Source organism: Vulpes vulpes, chromosome 5, assembly GCF_048418805.1.
Source record: "Vulpes vulpes isolate BD-2025 chromosome 5, VulVul3, whole genome shotgun sequence".
Taxonomy (NCBI): domain Eukaryota; kingdom Metazoa; phylum Chordata; class Mammalia; order Carnivora; family Canidae; genus Vulpes; species Vulpes vulpes.
Window position 1 is genome coordinate 10483010 of NC_132784.1, and position 27931 is coordinate 10510940.

General features: G+C 41.1%; 1 protein-coding gene and 1 non-coding gene across 7 annotated transcripts in view; both read right to left on the reverse strand.

Moving 5' to 3' along the window:
* Positions 1-1140: 1140 nt before the first annotated feature.
* CFAP221 (cilia and flagella associated protein 221) overlaps positions 1141-27931 on the reverse strand; it is a 102049-nt gene continuing 75258 nt past the window's right edge. For all 6 annotated transcript variants that reach the window (XM_072757558.1, XM_072757560.1, XM_072757556.1 and 3 more), the window contains exons 20-24: positions 15773-15931; positions 14698-14789; positions 9155-9247; positions 6144-6239; positions 1141-1435 (exon numbers count right to left, since the gene is read on the reverse strand). In XM_072757558.1, coding sequence (XP_072613659.1) covers positions 1327-1435; positions 6144-6239; positions 9155-9247; positions 14698-14789; positions 15773-15931 — 549 coding nt within the window. In that variant the 3' untranslated portion in view covers positions 1141-1326. The remainder of the gene's footprint in view (positions 1436-6143; positions 6240-9154; positions 9248-14697; positions 14790-15772; positions 15932-27931) is intronic.
* On the reverse strand, positions 22674-22778 carry LOC112934355 (U6 spliceosomal RNA). Its single transcript, XR_003237890.1, has one exon. It is a non-coding gene; the product is annotated as a U6 spliceosomal RNA (small nuclear RNA).

Consider the following 27931-nt stretch of genomic DNA (forward strand, 5'->3'; position numbering starts at 1 on the left):
GGAGAAGCAGAAGAAACTGTTCCTTATTTATAGATGGGGAAACTGAGATGGATATAAATATATACACTGACAGGAGCCCAGGTTCAGAGCCACATAACTAGCCCTGAGCCCGGGGCACCTGGGTGGCTCAGTGGTTGACCATCTACCTCTGGCTCAGTTCTTGATCGGGGGGTTCTGGCATCAAGTCCCAGGTTGGTTCCCCACAGGAAGCCTGCTTCTCCCTCTATGACTATGCCTCTCTCTGTGTGTGTCTCTCATGAATAAATAAAAAGTCAAAAAAAAAAAAAAAAGAAATGGGTTTTACAGACTGAAGCACACTTGTGTATCTATTATACTGACAATGACCAAATGGTCATTAACAACATGTAATTATCTAATGCAAGTAATTGCCTCAAACATACCGTAGCTGGAGTCCTGTCCCTAAAGGGTTTTGGTTTTATGATGGAAAAAAAATCCCAGAAAAAAACGTCAGAATCAATGAGTTAAAGAGGAGCCCTTTTAAAACTGTGCATATAGTCTGCTATCGGCTACTTAAATGTATGCACAAAAAAAAAAAAAAAAAAGGGATGAAGAGAATACATCCTAATGTCCTTGGATAATTATAGGTTATCATATAACCCTAGTGCCATCAGTCTTTCCAGCTTGTACAAATGGAATCCTGTTAACATATACAATCGAAATGCCTGGTTTTCACTGATGTGTTCACAGAGACTCCTGACCCCTTGGCAATGACCTTCTGCCTCAAGTGTTTCTGAGAGTTTCCAGAGGGATATTTTCCAGTTACTTCCAAATGGATCTGCAAGCTCGAGTCACCTGTAGTAGTGTCCCCCTCCATTTCCAGTCCATGCTCATGAGTGTGTGCTGTCACATACATGCCTGGGGAGCCAGTGTCCTCACCAGGGCTGTGATGCTCAAGGGCTGAGGGGCTGCTTCTATGCAGAAGGGAGAGAGCAGCCCCCCTCTGGCTCCTCCTACCTCTGCTCCCCCCCTCCTCGTATGTACCATACCTACAAAAGGCTCTCAGGGATGCTGGTCAGCACTGGCTCTTGGCTCTTGGTCTCTCCACACAGTGGGTGGCTGGAAGCTTGTTCCAGAAGTCTCTGTGACAGCACTGAACCTTGGACCAAGAAGCTTCAAACACTGCTATCACACTAGGGACATTTTATTTTTAAAAAGAAAAATTATCACTTAAAAATATATACATTATCCACATTTCAGGTTGATCCTCTAGAAAGTTTAATTCTGAAAATGGCTGGAATGTAAATGAACTCAGAGGACCACAGCGACTGGCGGAAAGCCAACAAGAGGAATGGACACTGGAGATTTTTATTCTAGAATCAGGTAGGAGTTGAGAGCTTTGCCCCGCAGAGTCTTCATCTCCTCCAGCACCTTTTCTCCTGCCTTCTCCATTGGCTGTGCTTGTTCTTTGGCCTCTCTGCATATCAAACACCCAACAAGGACACATTAGGATACTTGGTGACAGCGCCGGTCACCCATCCACGCCCAGATGCTGGTTTAGGATTGCAAGGGTTCAGTGAAAGGCTGGAGGACTTGTTTTATGTTTTTATATATGATTGGTATCATACATATATATATTTACACAATATTTAGTGATAATTTAGTTTCCAGTGAAAACACTTGGCTGTTGTGATTCAAACCTGGCTTCTGATCTTAGCTATACGAATTCTTTTCTTAATTTTTTAAAAATTTAAATTCAATTTGTCAACATATCGTATAACACTCAGTGTTCATACCATCAAGTGCCCCCCTTAATGCCTGTCACTCAGTCACCCCTTCCCCCCCACCCACGTCCCCTTCTACAACCCTTTGTTTCCCAGTTAGGAGTCTCTCAGAGTATATCTTCCTCTCTAATTTTTCCCCACTCAGTTTCCCTCCTTTCCCTTATAGTCTCTTACACTATTTCTTATATTCCACATATGACAATTGTCTTTCTCTGATTGACTTATTTCACTCAGCATAATACCCTCCAGTTCCATCCATTGCTACAAGAATTACTTAGCATGACCAAGTTCCCTAACTCGGGTTCTGTTTCCTGATGGACAGTGGTCATTCCCTCTCTCCATGTTGTCAAAAAGGTGACATGAAAAACTACCCATAGACATCTTAGCATGGTGTCTTCTAAATGTTCAGTCAGTACTAGTTGCTTCTTCATGTCTGCAAATAAAGTAGACCTGTAATAACTGTGAGTCTGACGTGGCTCCAGAAGTGGGGGAATCAAGAGCAAGTATTCTGTACCTGGACTGAGTGGTGCCTGGACCTTTGCTGGGTGTGGCAAGGGGGTTACTGGGTAGAACTTTCCAGATATCTGGGAAGGAACTGAGGGGTGCATTTGGCTGAAAGGACAGATGTCTGAAGATTGTGAGCTCAGCTATATCATCTGCCTAGATGGGAGAATATTATATAATCTCAAGTACTTCTGGAACATTTTCTAAACAGGGTGAAATGTAAAGTGCCGGCAAATGCCTGGCAGTTTTGAACAAGCAGAAATATCTGAAAATGAAGAATTAAAATGTCCCCTGATGCGTGTCATAAAAATATTAATTGGTGTCATTCAATGGAAGCAACTTTAAACATATATGGGTCATGTCTCCCTTTAAAGATACTAATGGTTGAGTGATCCTGTGGAAATCATCACTCTCGCAGTTTCTTGGATATTTTACATGATTCGCTTTAGTGGGTCTTGAGGTGGCTGAGATCATCACCAGGACAGAAAAGAATCTCTTGAGTTAATTACACAGGCACGGAGGGATGATTCTTTGCATCCACAAAAACAGAATTTTCCAAAGACCAAATAGCCTTCATGGGAAATGAAACATCACTGATATGTTCTTTTTGTTCTATCCAAGCTCTGGTTGTGTGTGTGTCTGACAGCAAGGATGCTGGTGGCTTTTGGCTGAGGCTGAAAAGGTGAGGAAAGGGAATGAATACGGACACAGAAGACAAAACTGAGCATCGGATAATGCTTGATATGAGCTGAAGAGAATTTCTGAATCAATGGAACTTTCCAAAACCATCCAGTGGCTATCAACCTGTTGGAATATTCTTCAGCCAAGAAAATGATAATTATGTTGATAATTTTGACCTGAAAAAATGTACATAAAATAATTTAAACTGAAAAGTGGATGAATTGAAAATGCCATGATATGTCTATTGAAAGTGGGTAGAACGTATCTGTGTTTTGAAAAAATTAGAAGCTAATTTGTCGTGCAGGAAATGCTTAGAATTCACTGTTAGTTTATTTTTGTGGGAAATACATAAAAAATACCATTTGGGTGAATACATAAAGTAATAACTTATTTCATTTAGTAATAATTTGAGGGACGCCTGGGTGGCTCAGTGGTTTAGCATCTGCCTTCAGCCCAGGGTGTGATTTTGGAGTCCCGGGATTGAGTCCCACGTCAGTCTCCCTGCATGGAGCCTGCTTCTCCCCCTGCCTGTGTCTCTGCCTCTTTCTCTGCCTCTCTTATGACTAAATAAATAAAGTCTTTAAAAAAAATAATAAGTTTATAATCAAGTGGTGTTCAACATTTGCTCTGTAGTATAAAGGGTGAAAGCCACATTTAAGAGCACATGTGAGCAGAGAGGGTATTGGATATTATTCCATTCACATGGCAAGCATTATTTTTGGGGGAGTAAGTTTTGAAATAGAAAAAAAAAGGTTTTTATTTAAAAGTCTCAGTCTATTGTTTGAAATCTAAAACAAAATGCAATGCAAAGTGCATCTATCTGTTGAGGCCTATGGGGGTTTATGTGTTACGTAGTATAACATGATATTTTATTGGTAATTACCTGATCAAAGCAGACAGAGGCTCACTGAAATTCTATTTAATGTTTTTATTTCCTAAATTTTCTTTTCCTAGAAACCGCTAATCAGTTTTCTGAGAAGTGCTGGTTCCTGAAGGCCTCTAAAACCATCACAAACAAGCCAAAGGAAGCCCATACTACTTTAAGATATGTGGGGAGAATCCCTTTCAGAAAAGGAAGGGCCTCCACAAACCACTCCAAAGTTATAAGACAAACTGAGATATTTATAACATATCTAAGAAAGGGTAATTATCCTTAATGTATGAGAGACTCATAAATGAATAAGAAATAGATAAAGCTTCCTACAGAAAAGACAAAGTAAGTCCTTCATTAAAGAAGAAAAGTAATTGGTAAGCACAGGAAAATTTGTAATTTCTTTTTTTTAAAGATTGTATTTATTTATTCATGAGAAACAGAGAGGCAGAGAGGTAGAGACACAGGCAGAGGGAGAAGCAGGCTCCATGCAGGGAGCCTGATGTGGAACTCGATCTCGGGACCCCAGGATCATGCCCTGTGCTGAAGGCAGAGCTAAACCACTGAGCCACCTGGGCTCAAATTTATAATTTCATTTGTAAACACAGAAGTTAAAGTTAAAATAATGAGAAGGTCCTTTGTAAATCAATCCTATTGCTAAAGAAGAAAAAAATGATAGTTTTCCACATTATTTAGGGCATTTGAATGTGGACAGTCATGACCTCTGCTGGTAGGAGGTATGTTGATGTACACTGAATGGCAATTAAACCGTATACAATAAAATCTTAATATGCACATTGATCTAGCATTTATGTTTCTAGAAATTTATCTTGAGGAAATAACTCCTAATAAGTATGTGAAGAATTATGGCACTATTGGTAACAACAAAACACTGAAAAGAGTTTACATGTTCATCAGAAAAGGGTTGGTTAAATAAATTATGGTGAAATATAAGGATATATAGCTATATATACCTATATTTATAAATATGTTCATAGTATATTGCTAAATAAAAGTGCAGAAGATAAAACAATATGAATAAAATGATTAAACTTTGTCAAAACATGTAATAATATGTAATTAATATAATTGTATTAACATTAATATACATTATCATATTATATATATTAAATATATATATCAAGTAAATATTTGGAAGACTTAGCATCAGAATGTACAAGTTATTGCCTCTGGGTGGCATTATTGTTTTTATTTTTAAATTTTTAATTAAAAAAAAATTTTTAAGGGGAGCCTGCCTGGCTCAGTCAGTTAAGTATCTGCCTTTGGCTCAGGTCATGACCTTGGGGTCCTGGGATCCAGCCCTGTGTCAGGCTCCCTGCTCAGCAAGGAGTCTGCTTCCCCCTCTCCTTTGCTGGCCACTTCCCCTGCTTGTGCTCTCTCATTCTCTCTCTCTCAAATAAATAAATAAATAAACAAAATCTTTGCAAAAATCTTTTAAAAAAGTCTAAGATTTTATCTTTTAATCTCTACACCCAATGTGGGGTTCAAACTTAGAACCTTGAGAACAAAAGTCACATGCTCTACAACTGAGCAGCCAAGCAACCTTTTTATTTTTTTATTTTATTTTATTTTATTTTTCCAAGCAACCTTTTTAAATATTTTTCTGTATTTCTGATTTTTTAGTAATAAAAAAGGTATTTTTTTTAAAAGAAAAAGAAGTTTTAAAAGCCTATCTGGAATTTCAAACTGATAAGCCATGGGAACTATAATGTGGTTATTTCCATTACAACCATATTCATTGAAACCAATTTTTTGAGGGATGATGATGATGTGTTTGCTTAGCTCTTTGGCCCTTGATGGAGAGGGGGAGGGGAAGCATATATGTTTGCTGAGCATCTATTTCACATCAAGCAACTGGCTGGACATCCTGGCACTAATATCTCATTTAAACCTCACACTGCCTGTGAGGGAGACTATTTTGTGTAGGGCATAAATGAAGACTCTGAAGCTCAGTTAGTGAGGGAAGCAACTTGGCTGGAGATCTCACAGGTCATAAATGGTGGGGCTGAGACTTGGCCGCAGGTCTCCTCTGGCTCCAGAGCCCAGGTTCCTTATACCAGCCCAGTTCCTTAACTTATTCAGTTATCAATAACAAACACACCTCTGAAATTAGATGATAAGCAAGTGGGAAAACTAGGTTCAGTTTTTAAATATTTACTTGCCAACCACATTTGAGAGAACGTAATAGTGCATAAAATAAGATACACACAAACCTCTCCTTTTTTAAAGCCTGAGATATTTAGATTTAGACAACATGACAATTCTCTACTTCATGTAGGACAAATTCTATCAAAAGGCTGCCTTTGCCTAAGGCATAGACTTACTTCTCCTTTTTGGTGTCCTTGTGGTCCAACATAGGGAATTCTGCTTCAATCATTTCTGGAGTCAACATAACTTCTATATTCTGTTCGCAGAGCTCACTGAAAAGGAAGAAGATGTTGAGCTGGAACGGGTTTTCCTTCCCAAAATAAAATAGAGTAATATTGTGATCATTTAAGAGTTCTGCAATTCTTGTGACTTCCTTTATTTTTAAGATTTTATTTATTCATTCATGAGAGACACAGGGAGAGGCAGAGGCTTAGGAAGAGGGAGAAGCAGGCTCCCCACAGGAACCCAATGCAGAACTCAATCCTAGACCCCGGGATCATGTCCCAAGTCAAAGGCAGACGCTCAACTGCTGAGCCACCCAGGAGTCCCAATTCTTATGGCTTCCAGTGTTAGTTCTCCCCACTTTTGTTGAGTCTATGTTAAGAGAAGCAATAAGGCTGATAAACTGCTTTCCACCAACAATGGCAGGAAGCATTATAAACAGAATAAAAAACAATTTTTATTTTATTAAGATTTTATTTATTTATTCATGAGAGACACACACACACAGAGAGAAAGAGAGAGAGAGAGGTAGAGACACAGACAGAGGGAGAAGCAAACTCCTCGCAGGGAGCCCAACATGGGACTTGATCTCGGGACCAGGATTGCGCCCTGAGCCAAAGGATACTCAACCGCTGAGCCACCCAGGCATCCCTAAAAAATGAAATAATATATTTCTAAATAACTTGGTAAGAAAAGAAATTAAAGAGATCGAGGTGACTTTTATCCTGTGGTCTGCTATCTGCTAGAGCAGGGGTCAGCAAATTTTTGTAAAGCACTTTGCAGGTCATACAGTCTCTTTTGCAACTCTGCTTTTGTAGCATGAAAGGAATAAAAAAAATTCATACATGAATGGGTATGGTTATGTTCCAATAAAACTTTATTTACAAAAACAAGTGGTGGCCAGAGTTGGCCATGGGCCATAATTTGCTGACTCCTGGCCTGTAGCTTTGTTGTCTGATGGTTAAAGCTTGTTTGCTGCAGGTTCCAGCTGGAGGAAAGGGGAGAGAGAGAGAGAGAGAGACTGAGACCATGGAGGAGATACAGGCACTCCTCCAAGGGTCCTGATATCTCAGAGAGTGGAATATCTCTCATCTCACATTCCTTGGATCAGGGCCTTGTCAAATGGATGACTTTCTTGCAAGGGAGGCTGGGAAATATCACTTCTAGTTTCAACAACTCTACTATTTTTTTTTTTTTTTTTTTATGAGAGAGAGAGAGAGGCAGAGACACAGGCAGAGGGAGAAGCAGGCTCCATGCACCGGGAGCCCGATGTGGGATTCGATCCCGGGTCTCCAGGATCAAGCCCTGGGCCAAAGGCAGGCGCCAAACCGCTACGCCACCCAGGGATCCCAACTCTACTATTTTAGAAGAGAATGGATATTTTGGTAGTGGCTCAGCTAAGAGAAATGCTTCCAATATCAACAAAGGTGTCAAAATTTGGAATTAAAAGCAGGAACACAGGGGTGCCTGGGTGGCCCAGTTGGTTGAGCGTCTGCCCTTGGCTCAGGTCATGATCCCAGGGTCTTGGGATCAAGCTCCTTGTCAGGCTCCCTACTCAGGGGGAGTCTGCTTCTCCCCCTCTCTCTGCTGCTCCCCCTGCTTGTGTTCTTTTTCTCTCTGTCAATCAATCAATCGATCAATTAATCAATAAAATCTTTAAAAATAAAAGCACAAGACCATTCAGCCATGATACACAGAAGTGGCATAGCAAGGTTCTGTTATGGAAAGTACCCTTGGAAGACACAAGAGCTGTTCCAGTCCCATATGATTGAAAACTAATGACTGCTAAGCAGCTGCATGATGGTGCTTGGCAAGCATTAATTTCCTGTGAATAGTTTCCTGTCTCTAAGGTGGGGATAACAGCAAGACCTCACCGTGGGGGATAAATGAGACTGCATGCAAAGCATTGTGCTGGACACACAGATATTGCTTGGTAAATGTTTGTTATAATTACCACCCTCGTCATCAGAGTCAGCATGATCTCCTGTAACTCTGACAACTTGCAAGAAATAGGTGCTATTATTCTCATTTCAAAGATGGGGAAACTGGGTCATGATAGGTCCCACATCAGTGCTGAGTGGAAGAGAGGTTAGCTAAGTGTTGGCTTCCTGGTCATCTCCCCATTGCCCCATTAGACTGGACTTGTTCCTCTGAACCTCACGCAGATGTGTACCATCCAGCGCCCTCACTGGTGTCCTCATATAGTGGTTTCACTAGAAGGCACTTGAACCTTCCTTCAAACACTCAGGGTAGGTATTGCCAAGTGTTGGTGTGCATGGGCAAGTCTTAGAACTGGATATATGCTTCAGATATTTAGGATTTCACTAATTATTTACATGTAAAAATGTTGGAATGGGCACAGCAACAGGAGATTCAAGGCTGTTGGATGCTCACCAGTAAAATGAAACATAAGCTGTTTGGCTTGAAGCCTATAGTTTTGCTTCTCTAAATCCCATCTTCTTTCAAGTACTAACCCAAGTCCATTGAGCACCAGCTCTGCCCTCCCCTCCCTTGAGCTCCTGGAGTACCTAAGGATCAGCAAATGTGAGGCGGCAGAGATCCACTATTCCCCACCAAGAATAGCATGCTATTCCGTAGCTAGGGGTAGGGGTCAGTGTTGGCTTCAGCTCATTTGTGTTGCAAACTCCGGCACTGTGTGCTCTTTGGAAATCCCTCACAACAGCTAGTGCATTTTTGCGGAACGGACCACTTTAGAAACCGAACATGGGGGCACCTGGGTGGCTCAGTCAGTTAAGCATCTGCCTTTGGCTTGGGTCATGATCCCGAGGTCCTGGGATCGAGTTCTGCATCAGGCTCCCTGCTCAGCGGGGGTCTGCTTCTCCCTCTCCCTGCTCTTGTGCTCTCACTCGTTCATTCTCTCTCTCTTTCTCCCCCATCAAATAAATAAATAAAATCTTAAAAAGAAAAGGAAGGAAAGAAAAAGTAACCAAAGGTAAAAAAGTACCGTTCAGCTGTTTCCAATCTGTCTTCTTCTGGTAGGGCGTCAAGAAGGGCAGGGACATTTTTAGGAAGCATGGCTAAATTGAAGGAATCACAGCTGTAGAAGAATCACACAGGCAAGGATAAATGTTCACATCTGCAATCTTGGGATCTTCACACAATATGCTAAAGCACTTTGGCTTTACCTCTGGGGAGGACTTTACCATTCCACCCCTCGCTCCTGAAAAGCTGCTCATGTTTCCCTACAAAGGCAAGGGTCTGATAGGTACCAGGCAAATACTAGAGAATGTGGCCAAAGAAGCCATTTTTTTGAGTTTGGAAACAGAACTTTCAGGCTGGTAGTGTCTAAAATAATATTATTTCTGGAGGACACAGGATTATATTTGGATAGTTCACTTTTCTTAATATTTTCCCCCATCTTTACAGTCTTCCTTAGTTCTATTCAATTTCAAACCCTCCTCCCCACCCTCTGATGTATTATTTGGTATTATATATTTAGAGCTTTATATAAAAATTCCTGGGTATTGAGCACATTAAAAGCATTAAAATATAGAGAAAAATATTATTTTAGAAGTTTGCAGAAGACTGTTTCAAGATGGTAGAACAACCATTTGCTTTTTTTGTCTCAGCTACTTATAAACTAAATAAACTTATAAATTAAATTACTTATTTTTAAAATTGAAAAAAATTTTTTAGAGAAAGTGAGAGAGTGAGCAAGCGTGAGCCGAGAAGGGCAGAGGGAGAGTAAGAGAGAGCATCTTAAGCAGGTTCCATGCCAAGCGTGGAGCCTGATGCAGGGCTTGATCTCACACCTTTAGATCATGACTTTGAGATCATGACCTGAGCTGAAATCAAGAGTTGGATGCTTAACTGACTGAGACACCCAGGTGTCTCTACTTAAAAACCTTCTTAAGGAATAAAAATGGAACACACAACAAAGAGAACAGGAGAAGAAATACACATAGATAATAATTTTCAACAGTATGCTGGAATAAATTTCTGGCAGCTGGGAAGAGTGTTGTCTTGTGAAAAAGAGTACACAGTGACAGAGCGTAGAACACACAGGAAGGAAACCAACCTCCTCCTGGACTGTAGAAAGATTGCAAGCTGAGGGTAAGGTAGGAGGCAGACGTGGAAAAACAGGAGGATTGACTGAAGTCTCTTTGGCATGTGCACATATGTCTCTGGGATAAGTTTTTTCTCTGTTTTTTCTTGTGCAAAAATGCACGGGCTTGTCAAGTACAGAGTATGAATAAAACAACGATGAGTAGTTTTGTAGCTGTACAAAAGAGTGAGAAAGAGAGCTATAAATTAATATCCAGTGATTTTCAGGAGATGTAATAAGTAAAAAAAGCAAAGTGCAGAAGAGCCTATCTAGTGTGGCACTTTTTGTATAAGAAAGAAGGGGAGGGGCGCCTCGCTGGCTCAGTTGGAGGAGCGTGTTACTCTTGATCTCAGGGTAGTTCGAGTTTGAGTTCTACGTTGGGTATAGAGATGACTTAAATAAATAAATACTTTTAAAAAAAGGAAGAAGGGAAGTAAGGAAAATAAATATATTCTGCTCAGCATTATAAAAACTGGAAGAATAAGTTAGGAGACTCAGTCAGCTACCGACAAGGATGGGAGGGAGGTGGGCAGCACTGACACCTCTTTGAGTATGCCTTTTTGTGTAGTTCTGATTTGGAGGGCATGTTATTGTTCTACATATTAAAAAAAAAAAAAGGTTAAAAAGATAACAGAGGGGCTGGAAAAACTCCAGAATGAAAGTAAACTGAAGCAAATACTATTTCACATGGATTCCATCATTATGGTGAAGGGGAAGAAAGAGAGAAAGAAAAAGGAAGAGAGAAGGAAAAAGAAAAAAGAAAGAAGGGAAGGAAGGAATGGAGGGAGGAAGGAAAGAAAGAAAAAGAAAAAGAAAGAACTAATTCAAGAAACTTACAGTATTTGACTAGTCATAGATTTTTGTTGTTGTTGTTGTTGTTATCTAGTCATAGTTTTGGTGGGATGTGGGTACAGGGGAACTGCAGATAAGCCTGAACTCTGTTTATCATGTTTATTAAAGTGGTTATAGGTGAAGCAATTGTGAAACTATTTTGGACGTTCTATGAAACTGATTAATGAGTAAATGTGTTAGGAGCCAGGGATCTACAGTGGAAGAAGGGACATACAAATACAGAATGGCGGAAAGCAGGCCATAGCTTCGTGGATATGGACTGGAACCGTAAGCATTGGTGTGAAATTCATAATTTGTAAACTGCGTGCGTATGTGTGCTTGTGTGCACACTATAGGTACGTGTGTGTGTGTGTGTGTGTGTGTGTGTGTGTGTCTGGCTTGTCTGCTGAGGAGGCCAAGAAACAAACCCTCCCAGTAGCACTGTGTACACCTAGCAGCCAGGTTTTGGTTTTAATACTGTCCCTCACTAAGGGGAGCTGGGTGCCACCACCCTGACTTCATGACAAAGCATGCACGTCCTACCAGACAAGGCCACTGCCAGTTTAGAGCAGGGTGGTCAGAGGGGAATCCGGCCGAGCAGTTACTGGGAAGTGGAGAGTCCGGACCACTCCCCGGGGCAGCAGGCTGGTCTGGGAAGCCAGCCTGGCCACCACCAAGCTCTTTTCATGAGACCAAACTTATCCAAGTTTTACATTCTGAGACCACGTTCCTCTTTCTTTTGCGTGTGTGTTAATACATTCTTCTGAAATTGAAATGGGGAAGACAGTAGATGGAGGTTGGGTACTTTGTTTTGCTTTCCTTTGTTTTAATGCTTTTCTTGGCAAAGCAAAACTCTGATAGCCCTAAAATGGTTCTCAAAATTCTTCTGGACAGGACTCTATGTTAATTAATTGAATTAAAAAAAAAAGAAAATTAAAAAAATTCTTTTGGACATTTCACTCATCCATAAAATCCAGAAGTCAGGGTGCTACTGGATTAGATAATTTCTTCTGTTGGCTGCTGACTCTCAAGATTTTTATGGAAGTCCTGGAGAGACTTAGCAAGTTCTCACGGAATTTATTAAAGAGCAAAAAAGCAAAGTGGGCTGTTTTGCTTATTATGAATACAAAAAGGAATTGGAATAAATAAGCAGTAAATAACTACACCACGTGGTTTGACAACAACATGGATAATTCTCAGGGGCAAAAGAAATATCTCATAACTAATAGGTAATTTATTCAAGCAAAATGACTGTGAGGTTAAAGTATCACTAATGGATTTATAGGAATAAACAAGAATACCATTATTATTTCATAACTGTTTTTTAAAAACAAAGACATGTTCTAGAATCTTACATCATGGAAATCTATGATAAGGAAATGTAGCCTCCTCTCTTGAATTTATCATCTGTTATGCAATTATGGTTTATTTTGAAACGAATTGGCCCAACGGAGCACTCAGGCACAGAAGTTGAAAGTAACAACTCATAGTTGGAGAGTTTTCTTTAATTCATGTAGAATTCATGTTTAATTCATGGTTAATTCCAGCCCAGGTAAGTGCATGCTCCCTGCTTTTTGAAAGAACAGCCTCAGGAGGTTTTTCCAAGGACATTGCTTTGAGAAAAAAAATAGGATTTTTTTCCCCCTTAATTCTTGAGACTTGTGTGTGCCGATGGCTGGTGGCCACTTTTCGCCATTTATCCATTGTTCATTTTGCTTATTCAGTTTCCTGACTGCACCCCATAGACAGCTCTGCCTCCTTTACTGAGTATGTGGAAGCCAGTAAAGTCCTCACCCCACAGAGAAGGCAGGCAGGGTGGCAGACTGTCGCCATCTGGTGGCAGCAGAGGTACCGCAAGGTTTAGTGGCTGGGGGCAAGGGGTGGGGGGGCAAGGGGGCACGCATTAAGGATGCTGGATCCATATTAAGGATGGTGCTGGATGCTCCATATCATCATTTCACTCTGATCCCCACAAGGGCCTGGTGAAGACACCATCACCGTCTCTGCCTCACCGATCAGGGAGGGATTGTCCACAGGGCTTAGGTAATAAGTAACTTGCCCAAGGACCCAGAGCAGGTGACTCAGCTAGTGAGAAGCAGAGGCGGTCTCCAAGGCCCCTCCAAGATATGCATCCTCTCTGCAGTGCCACCGTTTCCTCTGATTCTGGAGATTTCAGACTGTAGAAATACGCTCAAGGGAAGGGCAAAGATGCTGAGCTTTTTCTAGATGGTTCCAGGATGGATGAAGCATGGATGAACCCACAGAAAAGAAACTTATTTTTTTGAGCCCCTACCAGGTCCCACACCCCAGGCTGGGTGCTTTTTGGTTTGTCTTCTGTTAATCTCCAGGCAGAGGATAGTAGCTGAGATGCGCTAACAGAAATAACCTGAAAGGGACAGTGTGTGCAAATGCCTACGGGAGGGAGGCTGAATGTTGCTTAATCAGGAGGGGCTTTTCCTCCAGCAATGAAGAAGTTAAATTCAATGTCCTAGAGTCACAGACTGGCTTTTCAGGGACCCCTCCAATACCTGGAGAGGGTGGAGAGACAGGTAGTATATACAGGGTCATGGCACATCCAGAGAGCTCTCTTACTCCTATAAAATGAAAATGTTGATCCCCTTGTTTTGACAGACAAGAGGACTGGGAGAAGAGGCCGAGGAGCATGGCCGATGTCACACAGCTCCTGAAGGCCAGCAGCACTCTGGGGAGGGATGGGCTTGAGTTCTTGCCTCAGAGGATCCAGGGGATGCTGCTTGGAGTCAGGGGGTGGGAGTGAGGGCATGGGAGTTAGGGGCTGGGTGGTGGAGTGGTATCTTGCTCACCTGCCGATCCTGCATAGTGGCAGAGCTCAAGCTTCTTGGGGTAGGCTCATTTTGGATCAAAGGACTTGAACGAAAGGTGACTGCTGATGGCCATCATTTTGGACACTAGTGACATCCACTTGCCAATAACCTATTTAACTATGTTTGTAAGGACAATGGGCTAAATAAGCAAGTTCTGAGGCTTAGGAGTGGATAACTAACCAACCAAAGTCCCAAAGAAAAGGTGTTGGACTCCTTGTATGAGATCTTAGGGCTTTGAAGAGGTGCTAAATGAGTAAACTAGCAAAAAATGTGTTTTCTCTAGGTTTTTTCTTTCTTTGGTTCAACAATATTCTTGCCTGCCTGTTCCGTTTCTGCAGCTGAGCTCTGTCTGTGTATGATGGTAGTTGTGGGACCTCACAGAAAATGCCAGGCTGTAGAGGAGAGAGAAGTACCTCCTCTGGAATTGGATATAGAGGGTGTAGAAGGCTAATTTTGGCAATTCAAAAATGTTAAAAATTGACCATGAGTATTTCAACTGAATTACATGGATTGGTTGTCCACGTTTATCAAAACATGGACGATCAACCACTTGTGACATTAATTTTTTTAAAAAGTATATCTCAATTAAGATAATTCAAAATATGTGAATCAGTTATACATCATCATATCTCCCCAGCTAGCAAACTTCCCTCATGTACTAATAGTAGGATTTGACACAATATTGGCAGTTCACTTTGAGGGTCACGGCCTCTGTAATCTGTGGGGCAAACATATCTCTAGGAGACAAATAGCTGGGCTGTGGCTTACCTCTGTGTTGTGTGTATCTTCGAGGTTTCAGGCAGGGATGAGAGAGCCAGGGGCTGGAACTTCTTCCAGTGCATTATCCCGGGAATGATGTCCTGTAGTGAGAGTCAGGCATAGAGTCCCACATATAAGGGAACTGGCTGGTGAGGTCAGGTCTAAGAAGGACTTTCATTTCATGCAACTGACTTTTTGGCAGTCTTGAAAGCTTAGCTACAAAATTTATCGTTTCATTAAATTCGACTGAATTTTTCTGAGGCTAAAAGACAATGTCTCTAGCAGAAGACATTAAACAAAGCTACATGGCACTTGTGTCAAGGGAAGATTTCCAGGGAGGGCCCACTGCACAGTGATGACTCATGGGGTGAAGTGGGAGATTTGCTTGCCCCTCTGTGTGTGGGGCAGACTGGGGGATCCAGTGATGGGTAGGTGTGAGGGATGCAGGAGATGGTGGGATTAAGGGCCACATGGGTCCCTGCACAAGAACATGTAGATCAGAAAGGGAAGTGGGGAGCCCAGGAAGAGGAGGTGGTATGAGGTGTGGTTGCCACAGCAGGGCAGATAGTGATCTGAGTTGGGGGACGTATTGAGTTTACAGGGCCCGAGGGCCACCTCTAAGAGATGTCTCTGGCCATTTGGGCCAGGTTGGTCATCTAAGGGGAGAAGGAATTCTCTGGAGCCTCTTCCATACTGTGCATTGGTCACATCACCACCTCATCCATTCTGATGTTATACTCGCTGGAGCCAAAGAAAGAGGAGGTCAGACTATGGGGTTTCGCCTGGCACGTGACCAGTTTTTACATGATTGAACTAGGACTAAAATGAATATTAGGCACAGCTTTCAAGTGCAAAATAGAGTAATAAAGATGGAAAGGAGGGCCACAGACAGCCCTTGGGAGGTGGGTATGGACGGGATGAGAGCAGAGCCGTGGCCGGCCAGTATGAGAGTGTTCTCTTTCTGTTCTGCAGCTCTGGCTGCAAATCTTTTTCTCAACTCCAGCTGTATCCCTGCATCCCTGCCCCCCTGCCCTTCCCTGAAGCCCAGGGCCAGCTCAGCCGCTGAGCCTGCCGCTGGCATTACCGTGTGATGGAGAAATTGCTTTTGGGTGAGAGGAATGCTGGACCCCCTGTGGGACTCCTTGATGAACTTGTACTTGGGGTGAGGGCACAGATGGTAATCTATCAGGGTTTCTGCGTAGGTCAGGGGGTGCATCACAGCAAATAATCCTGGGCTGGGATTCTGCAGGAGAGAGGGAGAAAGAAAGAGAGAGAGAGAGAGAGAGATAAAAAAAAAAATCTCTTTTGTTTACCAGTTTCTAAGCCAGGCCAGGCCAGGCGGGCGACGGCGAATGTCGTCCGTGGCTCCTGCTAGCACTAACATTCTGCGTCCCTGTCAGTTTGTCTGGGAAAGAGAAGCAGCTACAGAGAGCGTCCTCAAACTGGCAGCAGTCACAGTTATTCATAACTGTCACTCTTCCTGGTTTAAGAGCTTCAGTGCATGCCATGTGGCTTTACTAAGTTCTCATGGAAACAACTAGAACTGAAGCCAGGACTTAGAAGACTTAAAACAGCTTAAAGTTCTGTATTTATTTCTAAATTTGATGAATCAGGGGGAATTTATTAAATAAGCAAACTGGTTCTAAAAAGCAAATGAGCTTCTGGTTTTGAAAACAAAAATAGCTTCTTAAAAACTACTTTAAAGACAAGAAGAGGATGACATTTGATAGATCAGGAAATGTCAACATTTAATGTTGTTTTGGTAATGTTTTTGGTTCAGGAAGGCTCCATTTGGATGCAGTATCTGGTTTTAAGGGAGATCCTGTTTTTTCCCCTAATTTTCCAACAGAACTGATGGAAGCCCAGAGCAATTATATCAAAATATGAAAATAGAGAGCCTTTCAATTTCGTGTCCTTTCTGGGGTTGGTCTAACAAATCCTACCTACTCTTGTCCCACATAACAAGGGAGCTTTTGCCCCTCATGGCTGTTTCATATCAGATGTTTAAGAACAGCTAGGTTGCCATTTTGTTCTTTTTGTCCGTTCTTATGATTTTTTTGTGACTTTTTTTTTCCTCAAAACAACGAACTCCACATAGCTTATGGAAACCCCATCTCACTGCCAAGACCCAACAGTCTCCCACGATGCAATCAGCTAGACTGGGAGGGGTGTGGGCACCAGAGCAGAGCACCCAGAAGTGAGGGAAGGGAGAGCCTCACTGTGGCATAGGAATCAGGTGTGGCCCAGGCAGGAACACTGCAAGAGGGACACCTAGGTGGTCTGCAGTTGAGCCTCTGCCTTCGGTTCAGGTCATGATCCCAGGGTCCTGGGATCGAGTTCCTCATTGGGCTCCCTGCAGGGAGCCTGCTTCTCCCTTTGCCTATGTCTTTGCCTCTCTCTGTGTGTCTCTCATGAATAAATAAATAAAATATTTTTTTTTTTTAAAAAGGAACACTGCAAGAGGGTCCGCTCTTGGTGCAGACAGGCTGACCTGTGGCTAGAGCTAGGGAGGAAGGTGGGGAGAGGACCCTTGCCTGAACTTGAGAATACAAAGGAAGCCAGAGGGCAGAGAGAGGAGGATTCCCACCTATAGGGGTCTGCATCACCCATAGCAATGGAGAAACAAGCAAAACCTTCAGGGAGCACTCGTAGTTGGAGGAAGAGTTAGGGTACATATCTATATATCTATGTTTGACAGCAGCAGATTCTTTGTGGGTTCCTCAAAGCACCGCGTGGGGACAGAGACAGAAGAGCATGTAACATTGGGTTCCACCCTCTGGAGCTCAAGGGAAGAACCCTTACCCAGAAGGGGGTTGGGGGGCTGGAAGGGAACCAGGTGAAAGGTGAGATTTTGTCCCTAGTGGGACAAATCTGAGAACAGATGGGAAGGTGGGTGGGGTGGAAAGAGGACAAGGAGGGTGGTGGCAGGGGAAGTAGGGGACATTTCCTGTTCCAGTGTATTATGGAAGAACTACTCAAGGACGGAAGACAGAGAAAGCCCCCTCCCATCCTCTCTGGGTGGGCCAGGCCCTCTGCATAATTATACCCCAGAGATATCCAGAAGAAGAGCAAGGAGAACTTTGGCCACCCCCTGGCCAGGAAGTGGGGGAGACCAGTGGGTCTGAGGAAGGGAAAAAGGAGTACAACTCCACTTCCTGGGTAGGGGGGGCCACTGGAGCATAACAGGCTAATAACTGCTGACTCCTGCTGCTGGGGAGTCCCCCCACCCCACCCCAGGTGATGAAAGGCCAATCAGGAACATGCCTGGGAAGGAACTCCAGAGGGAATAGGGTAGGAGTGACGGAGAACCCCCTGGGGAGGGGAGCTTAGTGCGTGACCTTCAGCAGTATCCTTTATACTGCTTGACTGAGGGTGTGTGAAGTTGCTATGTGGCCAACTCTCTCAGTCTGTCCTGGGGGCCAAGCAGATTGAATGACATATTTTTGGAAATGGCAGTATCACTGTCTTTAGTGGTTGTCATATTTCACATTCCCCAGGCGTGGCCTCTCTTACCAGAGCAAGTGGTCTGAGTGGTCATCCCATAATGGTTTTAATTTTTCTCAAACTGATGCGTGCATGTGGTAACAACTCACTCAGCCTGGAAGGATTTATGAAGAAAAGCAATGGGGATCCCGAGGACCCTTCCTGTCCCCTGGCCCATATCCCAGAGGCTGTTCCTTCCCATTATTTCTGAGTTTTGTGTCTCTAATGGTCACTACTCTAAACATTATACTTATTCTTCCATTTCTCTATTATTAACCTCAGACAGAGAGTATCCATTGACTCATTGCTATGCAAGATAAAGATTTTGTTCATGCACACAAATGCTCCTTCCAAACGTATTCCTTCCAATTTTGAAAATCATATTGTTATATTTAGTTCTCCTGTGAGTTACCTTTGAGACATGAAATGATCCTGATGTGGGACTTGATCCTGGGTCTCCAGGATCACACCCTCCGCTGAAGGTAACGCTAAACTGCTGAGCCACCTGGGCTGCCCCAATAAATAAATCTTAAAGCTAATTGAATCATACAGCCTGTGCTCTTTTTTTTTTTTTTTGTCTGATTTCTTTTACTTAGCATAATTATTCTGAGAATCATCTATGTTGTTACATGTATCAAGAGTTCACTTCTTTCTAGGTCCCTCAAAAAAATTAAAAATAGAAATATCATATGATCCAGCAATTCTATTTCTGAGTATTTACCTAAAGAAGATGAATATATTAATTTGAAAAGATATATACATCCCTATGTTCACTGCAGCTTTATTCACAATAGCCATGATATTGGAAGCAACCCAAGTGTCCATCAATAGATGAATGGATAAAGAAGATATGGTTCATATATAAAATGAAATATTACTCAGCCCTAAAAACACTGAAATATTGCCATTTGCAACAATATGGATGGATCTGGAGGATATTATGCTAAGTAAGTCAGACAGAGAAAGACAAACACTGAATGATTTCATTTACATGGAATCTACAACAAAACAAAACAAAACAAACAAGAAATGAGACTCTAAATACAGAGAATGCACTGGTAGTTGCTAGAGGGGAGATGGGTAGGGGGATGGGTGAAATAGATGAAGATTAAGAGGCATAAACTTCCAGTTATAAAATAAATAAGTTAGTGCTCGCTTTGGCAGCACATTTACTAAAATAAATAAGTTATGGGGATAAAAAGTACAGCACAGGAAATATAGTCAAGAACACTGTGATAACACTGTATGGTGACTACACTTACTGTGGTGAGCACTGAGTAATGCATATCAATGTTGAATGAATCACTACATTATACACCGGATATTAATATCGCATGTCAAATGTACTTCAATTTTATTTTATTATTATTCTTTTTGGAGAGAGCGTGAAAGCAGCGGGGTGAGGGGCAGAGGGAGAGGAGAGAGAGAGAATCCCAAGCAGGCTCTATGCTCACCACAGAGTCTGACATGGGGCTGGATCCCATGACTCTGAGATCATGACCTGACCCAAAATCAAACTGACTGAGCCACCCAGGTGCCCCTATACTTCAATTTTAAAAAGAGGGATTCATTGCTTTCTGTTACTGAAGAGTATTCCATTGTATAGTAATACTACAGCTTGTTTATCCATTTACCTGTTGGTGGATACTTGTTTCCAGGCTGGGGAACATATAAAGCTGCTATGAGCATTTTTGCATAAGTCTCATTCTTCTGTTTATCTTGAGTAAATACCTAGGACCAGAATAGCTGGATCATATGATAGGTACATGTTTAGTACTAACTTTTTAACTTTTTTTTTTTTTTTATGATAGTCACAGAGAGAGAGAGAGAGAGAGAGAGAGAGAGAGGCAGAGACATAGGCAGAGGGAGAAGCAGGCTCCATGCACCGGGAGCCCGATGTGGGATTCGATCCCGGGTCTCCAGGATCGTGCCCTGGGCCAAAGGCAGGCGCCAAACTGCTGCGCCACTCAGAGATCCCAGTTTTTAACTTTGTTAAAAAGAAGCTGTCAAACTGGTTTTCAAAGTAGTTGTACCATTTTACATTCCCATCAGCAATCTTTTTAATTTTAGATATTCTAATGAGATCTATCTCACTGTGGTTTTAATTTGCATTTTGCTATTGATGCATTATTTTGAATGTTTTTTTCATGTGTGTATTTGTCATCTGTGTATCTCTGGTGGAGATATTTTTCCCATTTTAAAAATGGGTTATTTTCTTAGTATTGAGTTTTGAGAGTTTTCTATATTTTGGATACAAATCTTTTACCAGGTATAAAATTTCCAAGTATTTTCTCCAAATATGAGATTTATCTTCTCCTCTTCAATTTTTTAAAAAGATTTTATTTATTTATTCATGAGAGACACACAGAGAGAGGCAGAGACACAGGCAGAGGGAAAAACAGGCTCCCCACAGGGAGCCTGATGCAGGACTTGGTTCCAGGACCCTGGGATCATCACCTGAGCTGAAGGCAGATGCTCAACCCCTGAGCCACCCAGGTACCCCTTCTCCTTTTCTTAGCAGTGTCTTTAGAAAAGCAGGAATTCTTACTTTGGACCAAGTCCAATTAGTCCAGTCCCCCCTCCCCATTCATGGATTGTGGTTTTGGTGTTGTATCTAAGAAATCTTTGTCTAATCCAAGGTCACAAAGATGTCCTCCTGTGTGTTTTCTAGTTTTCAGTTTTGTATTTAGGTCTATGATTAACTGACTTTTGTAAATGGTATGGGTTTCAGATTGAAATTCTTTTATTTTCATTTTTGGTAAATGTATATCCAAATGTTCCAGCACTATTAATGAGCGATAGTCAGAAGGAAGGCAGGCAGGGACGGGGCCCCTGTCCTAAGATGAAATTACCCTTAAAAGGAAAAAGACCCCTTCCTGTTATTCTAAGGTTTACTCAGTGCCTCAGTTTTAAGTCTTCCTATCGGGAGGACTTATAACTTGCATGTGACAGGAAGGGAATGGCCTTGGGTGTCCTAACCCAGGCCTGGGGCCAGCTTACTAGCCAGTGGAATATTCAAAGAGCTTGATCTGGTGGCCTGTGCTGGCCAGCATGCTTTCAGGCAGTGCCTTTCCCAAATAGATGGATGACAAAAACCTGATTGGGTGACAGGCACATGGAGGGCTAATCAGGTTAAAATAGCCCACACCAAAGAGCTCATAAAAGCTCCTAGACTTAAATGCCAAATTGGCAACTCGAGTCCCTTCCCTCCTCAGGAGCTTTGTATTATTACTCAATAAACTTTGCTTTCCTGTCGCTCAATAAATTATGCTTTGCTCTCTACCACTCTTCGTCTGGTCTACCTCTTCATTCTTTGAAGCAGAGTGACCAAGAATTGCAAGCACCAAGAGAAATGAAATCCTGAACACTATTTTTTGAAAAGATTATCTTTTCTCCTATGAATGTCCGACCTTTGTCAAAAATCAACTGGCTACGTATGTATGGATGCATATATTTCTGAATTCTCTATTCTGTTCCACTGATCTGTTAGTCTATTTTTATGCCAATATACTGTCTTGATCACTGTAGCTTTATAGAAAGCTTTGAAGTATTTGTGTTTCAAAGTTGTTTTGATATTTTTGCATTCCAAATAAATTTTAGAATAAGCCTGTCAATATCTACCAGAAAAAAAGGTGAGGGGGGCTGCTGGTTTTTTACTGGGTTTGGTTTGGTTTGGTTTTGATTAGTTTGGAGATAATTGACACCTTAACTGTATTAAATCTCCCAATTCACCAACATGGTGTATTTCTCCTTTTCTTTAGGTCTTCTTTGATTACGTCAGCAACATTCTTAATCTTCAGTGTATTAGTCTTATATGTTTTTGTCAGATTTATACCTAAGTGCTTCATATTTTTTGGTGCTGCTGTTCAGTGAAATGGCTTTTTAAAATTTTGATTTTTGGATTGTTTGTTGTTGTGTATAGAAATATAGTTGATCCTTGTGTCTTGAGCCTTTATCCTGCAATCTTGGTAAATTCACTTATTGGTTTTATCAGATTTTTGGATAGATTTCATTGTATTTTCTATGTAGACAATAATTTTGTTTGTGAATAAAGACAGTTTTGCTTCTTCCTTTCAAAACTGGATGCCTTTTATTTCTTTTTCTTGCTGTGTTACACTGGCTATAGTTAGATTTTTAATAATAGAAAAAAAAGATTTTTAATAATAGATTCTTAGTAAGAGCAGACATCCTTGCTTTATTCCTAATCTCAGGGGGAAAATATTCAGTTGATTACCATTCAGTATGATGTTAGCTCCAGGTTGGTTTGTTGGGTTGTTTGGTGATAAATACATTTATTGTAAAAATATGGGGGATCCCTGGGTGGCGCAGCGGTTTAGCGCCTGCCTTTGGCCCAGGGCGCGATCCTGGAGACCCGGGATGGAATCCCACGTCAGGCTCCCGGTGAATGGAGCCTGCTTCTCCCTCTGCCTGTGTCTCTGCCTCTCTCTCTCTCTGTGACTATCATAAATAATAAATAAAAATTAAAAATTAAAAAAAAGAGTAAAAATATGGAATGCTTCAGAAATTTGTGTCACCCTTGTGCAGGAGCCATGCTAATCATCTCTGTATTATTCCACTTATAGTATATGTGCTGCTGAAGTAAGCACCGCTCCAGGTTTTTTTTTTTTTAATTTTTTTTTTTTTTAAAAAGAAGTGATCTGCACCTTCTCTTCTCTGCACCTATTGCGATGATCTTTTTTTTTTTTTTTTTATTTTAGTTTGTCAAAGTGGTGAAGTACAGTGAGGTTTCTTTTTTCATTTGTTTTTACTGAAGTTCGATTTGTCAACATATAGTATAACACCCAGTGCTCATCCCATCAAGTGCCCTCCTCAGTGCCTGTCACCCAGTTACCCCAACCCCCTGCCCACCTCCCCTTCTGCAACCCTTTGTTTGTTTCCCAGAGTTAGGAGTCTCTCATGGTTTGTCACTCTCTAATTTTTCCCACAAAGTTCCTCTCCTTTTCCCTTATAATCCCTTTCACTATTTCTTATATTCCCCGTATGAATGAAACCATATGATGACTGTCCTTCTCCAATTGACTTACTTCACTCAGCTTAATACCTTCCAGTTTCATCCACGTCAAAGCAAATGGTGGGTATTCGTCCTTTCTGATGGTTGAGTAATATTCCATCGTATACATAGACCACATCTTCTTTATCCATTCATCTGCCAATGGACACCGAGGCTTCTTCCACAGTTTGGCTATTGTGGATATTGCTGCTATAAATATTGGGGTGAAGGTGTCCCGACATTTCCCTACATCTGTATCTTTGGGGTAAATACCCAGTAGTGCAAGTGCTGGGTCGTAGGGTAGCCCTATTTTTAAGTTTTTGAGGAACATCCACACAGTTTTCCAGAGTGGCTGTACCAGTGCACATTCCCACCAACAGTGCAGGAAGGGTTCCCTTTCTCCACATCTTCTCCAACATTTTCCTGTCTTCTTAATTTTTGCCATTCTCACTGGTGTGAGGTGGGATCTCATTGTGGTTTTGATTTGTATTTCCCAGATGGCAAGTGATGCAGAGCATTTTCTCATGTGCTTGTTGATGTGTATGTATTCTTTGGTGAAATTTCTGTTCATGTCTTCTGCCCATTTCATGATTGGATTGTTTGTTTCTTTGCTGTTGAGTTTAATAAGTCCTTTTAGATCTTGGATACTAGCCCTTTATCTGATATGTCATTTGCAAATATCTTCTCCCATTCTGTAGGTTGTCTTTTAGTTTTGTTGACTGTATCCTTTGCTGTGCAAAAGCTTCTTATCTTGATGAAGTCCCAATAGTTCATTTTTGCTTTTGTTTCTTTTGCCTTCGTGGATGTATCTTGCAAGAAGTTGTGATGGTCAAGTTCAAAAAGGGTGTTGCCTGTGTTCTCCTCTAGGATTTTGATGGATTCCTGTCTCACATTTAGAGCTTTCATCCATTTTGAGTTTATCTTTGTGTATGGTGTAAAAGAATGGTCTAGTTTCATTCCTCTGCATGTGGCTGTCCAATTTTCCCAGCACCATTTGTTGAAGAGACTGTCCTTTTTCCAGTGGATATTCTTTCCTGCTTTGTCGAATATTGGTTGACCATAGAGTTGAGGGCCCATTTCTGGGTTCTCTATTCTGTTCTATTGTTCTATGTGTCTGTATTTGTGTCAGGACCACACTGTCTTGATGATCACAGCTTTGTAATACAAAAAGCAATGTGAAATCTGTCATTGTGATGCCCAGCATTGGTTTTGTTTTTCAATATTCCCCTGGCTATTCAGGGTCTTTTCTGATTCCATACAAATCTTAGGATTATTTGTTCCAATTCTGTGAAAAAAGTCCATGGTATTTTGATAAGGATTGCTTTGAATGTGTAAATTGCCCTGGGTAGCATAGACATTTTCACAATATTCATTCTTCCAATCCATGAGCATGGAATGTTTTTCCTTCTCTTTGTGTCTTCCTCAATTTCTTTCAGAAGGGTTCTGTAGTTTTTAGAGTATAGATCCTTTACTTCTTTGGTTAGGTTTATTCCTAGGTATCTTATGCTTTTGGGTGCAGCTCTAAATGGGATTGATTCCTTAATTTCTCTTTCTTTAGTCCCATTGTTAGTGTATATAGTGTATATATACACTATAGTGTATATAGTGATTTCTGTGCATTGATCTTGTATCCTGCCACTCTGCCGAATTGCTGTGTGAGTTCTCGCAATCTTGGGGTGGAGTCCTTTGGGTTTTCTATATACAGTATCATGTCATCTGCAAAAAGAGAGAGTTTGACTTCTTCTTTGCCAATTTGAATGCTTTTTATTTCTTTCTGTTTTCTGATTGCTGAAGCTAGGACTTCTAGTACTATGTTGAATAACAGTGGTAAAAGTGGACATCCCTGTTGTGTTCCTGATCTTAGGGAAAGGCTCTCAGTTTTTCCCCATTGAGAATGGTATTCCCTGTGGGCTTTTCATAAATGGCTTTTAAGATATTGAGGAATGTTCTCTCTATCCCTATGCTTTGAAGAGTTTTAATCAGGAATGGATGCTGTATTTTGTCAAATGTTTTCTCTGCATCTATTGAGAGGATCACATGGTTCTTGTTTCTTCTCCTGTTGATGTGATCTATCATGTTGATTGTTTTAGGAGTGTTGAACCAGCCTTGCATCCTGGGGATAAATCCCACTTGGGCATGGTGAATAATGCTCTTAATGTATTGTTGGATCCTATTGGCTAGTATCTTATTGAGAATTTTTGCCTGTGTTCATCAGGGATATTGGTCTTTAATTTTCCTTTTGGTGGGGGTCTTAGTCTGGTTTTGGAATCAAGGTGATGCTGTCCTCATAAAATGAGTTTGGAAGTATGCTCTCCCTTTCTATCCTTCAAAACAGCTTTAATAGAATAGGTATTATTTCTTCTTTAAATGTTTGATATAATTCCCTTGGGAAGCCATCTGGCCCTGGACTTTTGTGTCTTGGGAGGTTTTTTGATGACTGCTTCAATTTCCTCACTGGTTATTGGCCTGTTCAGGTTTTCTATTTCTTCCTGTTCTAGTTTTGGTAATTTGTGGTTTTCCAGAAATGCATCCATTTCTCCTAGATTGCCTAATTTGTTGGAATATAGCTGCTCATAATATGTTTTAAAAATCATTTGTAGGGCGGCCCGGGTTGCTCAGTGGTTTAGTGCTGCCTTCAGCCCAGGGCGTGATCCTGGAGTCCCGGGATCGAGTCCTGCGTCGGGCTCCCTGCATGGAGCCTGCTTCTTCCTCTGCCTGTGTCTCTGCCTCTCTCTCTCTCTCTCTCTCATGAATAAATAAATAAAATCTTTAAAAAAATAAAATAAAAATCATTTGTATTTCCTTGGTATTGGTTGTGATCTCTCCTCTTTCATTCATGATTTTATCAATTTGAGTCTTTTTTCTTTTTAAGAAGACTGGATAGGGGTTTATCTATCTTACTAATTCTTTCAAAGAACCAACTCCTGGTTTTGTTGATATGTTCTACAGTTCTTCTGGTCTCTATTTCATTGAGTTCTGCTTGAATCTTTATTAACTCTCTTCTACTTGGTGTAGGTTTTATTTGCTGTTCTTTCTCCAGTTCCTTTAGGTGTGAAGTTAGCTTGTGTATTTGAGTTTTTTCCAATTTTTTGAGGGATGCTTGCATTGCTATGTATTTCCCTCTTAGGACAGCTTTTGCTGTATCCCAAAGACTTTGAACAGTTGTATCTTCATTTTCATTAGTTTCCATGAATCTTTATAATTCTTCTCTAATTTCCTGGTTGATCCACTCATCTTTTAGTACGATGCTCTTTAACCTCCACATGTTTGAGTTTCTTCCAAATTTCTTCTTATGATTGAGTTCTAGTTTCAAAGCACTGTGATCTGAAAATATGCAGGGGACAATCCCAATCTTCTAGTATTGGTTGAGACCTGATTTGTGACCCAGTATGTGGTCTATTCTGGAGAAAGTTCCATGTGCTTTTGAGAAGAATGTGTATTCAGTTGCATTTGGATGGAAAGTTCTGTATATATCTGTGAAATCTATTTGGTCCAGTGTATCATTTAAGGCCCTTGTTTCTTTGGTGATGTTCTGCTTAGAATATCTGTCATTTGCTGAAAGTGCTGTGTTGAAGTCTCCTACTATTAGTGTATTATTATCTAAGTATCTGTTTACTTTGGTTAATAATTGATGTACTTGGCGGCTCCCACATTAGGGGCATAAATATTCATGATTGTTAGGTCCTCTTGTTGGATAGACCCTTTAAGTATGATATAGTGTTCCTCTTCATCTCTTACTACAGTCTTTGGTATAAACTTTAATTTATCTCATATGAGGATTGCCACTCCAGTTTGGTTTTAAGGACCATTTGAATGGTAAATGGTTCTCCACCCCTTTATTTTCAGGCTGGAGGTGTCCTTAGGCCTAAAATGAGTCTCTTGTAGACACAATATAGATGGATCTTGTTTTTTTGATCCAGTCCAATACCCTGCGTCTTTTGATGGGATCATTTAGCCCATTTATGTTCAGAATAACTATTGTAAGATATGAATTTAGTGTTATTGTAATACCTATTCAGTCCCTGTTTTTGTGGATTGTTTCTTTGGACTTCTTCTTTCTTTTACAGGGTCCCCCTTAATATTTCTTGCAGAGCCAGTTTTGTGGTCATATATTCTTTCAGTTTCTGCCTATCTTGGAAGCTCATTATCTCTCCTATTCTGAATGAGAGCCTTGATGGATAAAGTATTCTTGGCTGCATGTTCCTCTCATTTAGTACCTGGAATATATCCTGCCAGCCCTTTCTGGCCTGCCAGGTCTCTGTGGAGAGGTCTGCTGTTAATCTGATATTTTTCCCCATATAAGTTAAGAATCTCTTGTCTTGCACTGCTTTAAGAATTTTTTCTTTATCTTTGAAATTTGCAAGTTTCACTATTAAATGTCGAGATGTTGAATGGTTTTTATTGATTTTTGGGGGGGACCTATCTATCAGATCTATCTCCTGGATCTGAATGCCTGTTTCCTTCCCCAGATTTGGGAAGTTCTCACCTATAATTTGTTTGACTATACTTTGTGGTCCTCTCTCTCTCTCTCTCAGCCTCTTCTGGAATCCAATTAGATGTATATTCTTCCTTGTCAAGCTATCATTTATTTCCCTAAGCCTTTCCTCATGGGCTCTTACTTGTTTTTCTCTTTTTTCCTCAGCTTCCTTCCTTACCATCGACTTGTCTTCTATGTCACTCACTCTTTCTTCTACCTCATTAACTCTCAGAGTTGGAACATCCAGTTTGGATCACATCTCATTTAATCTA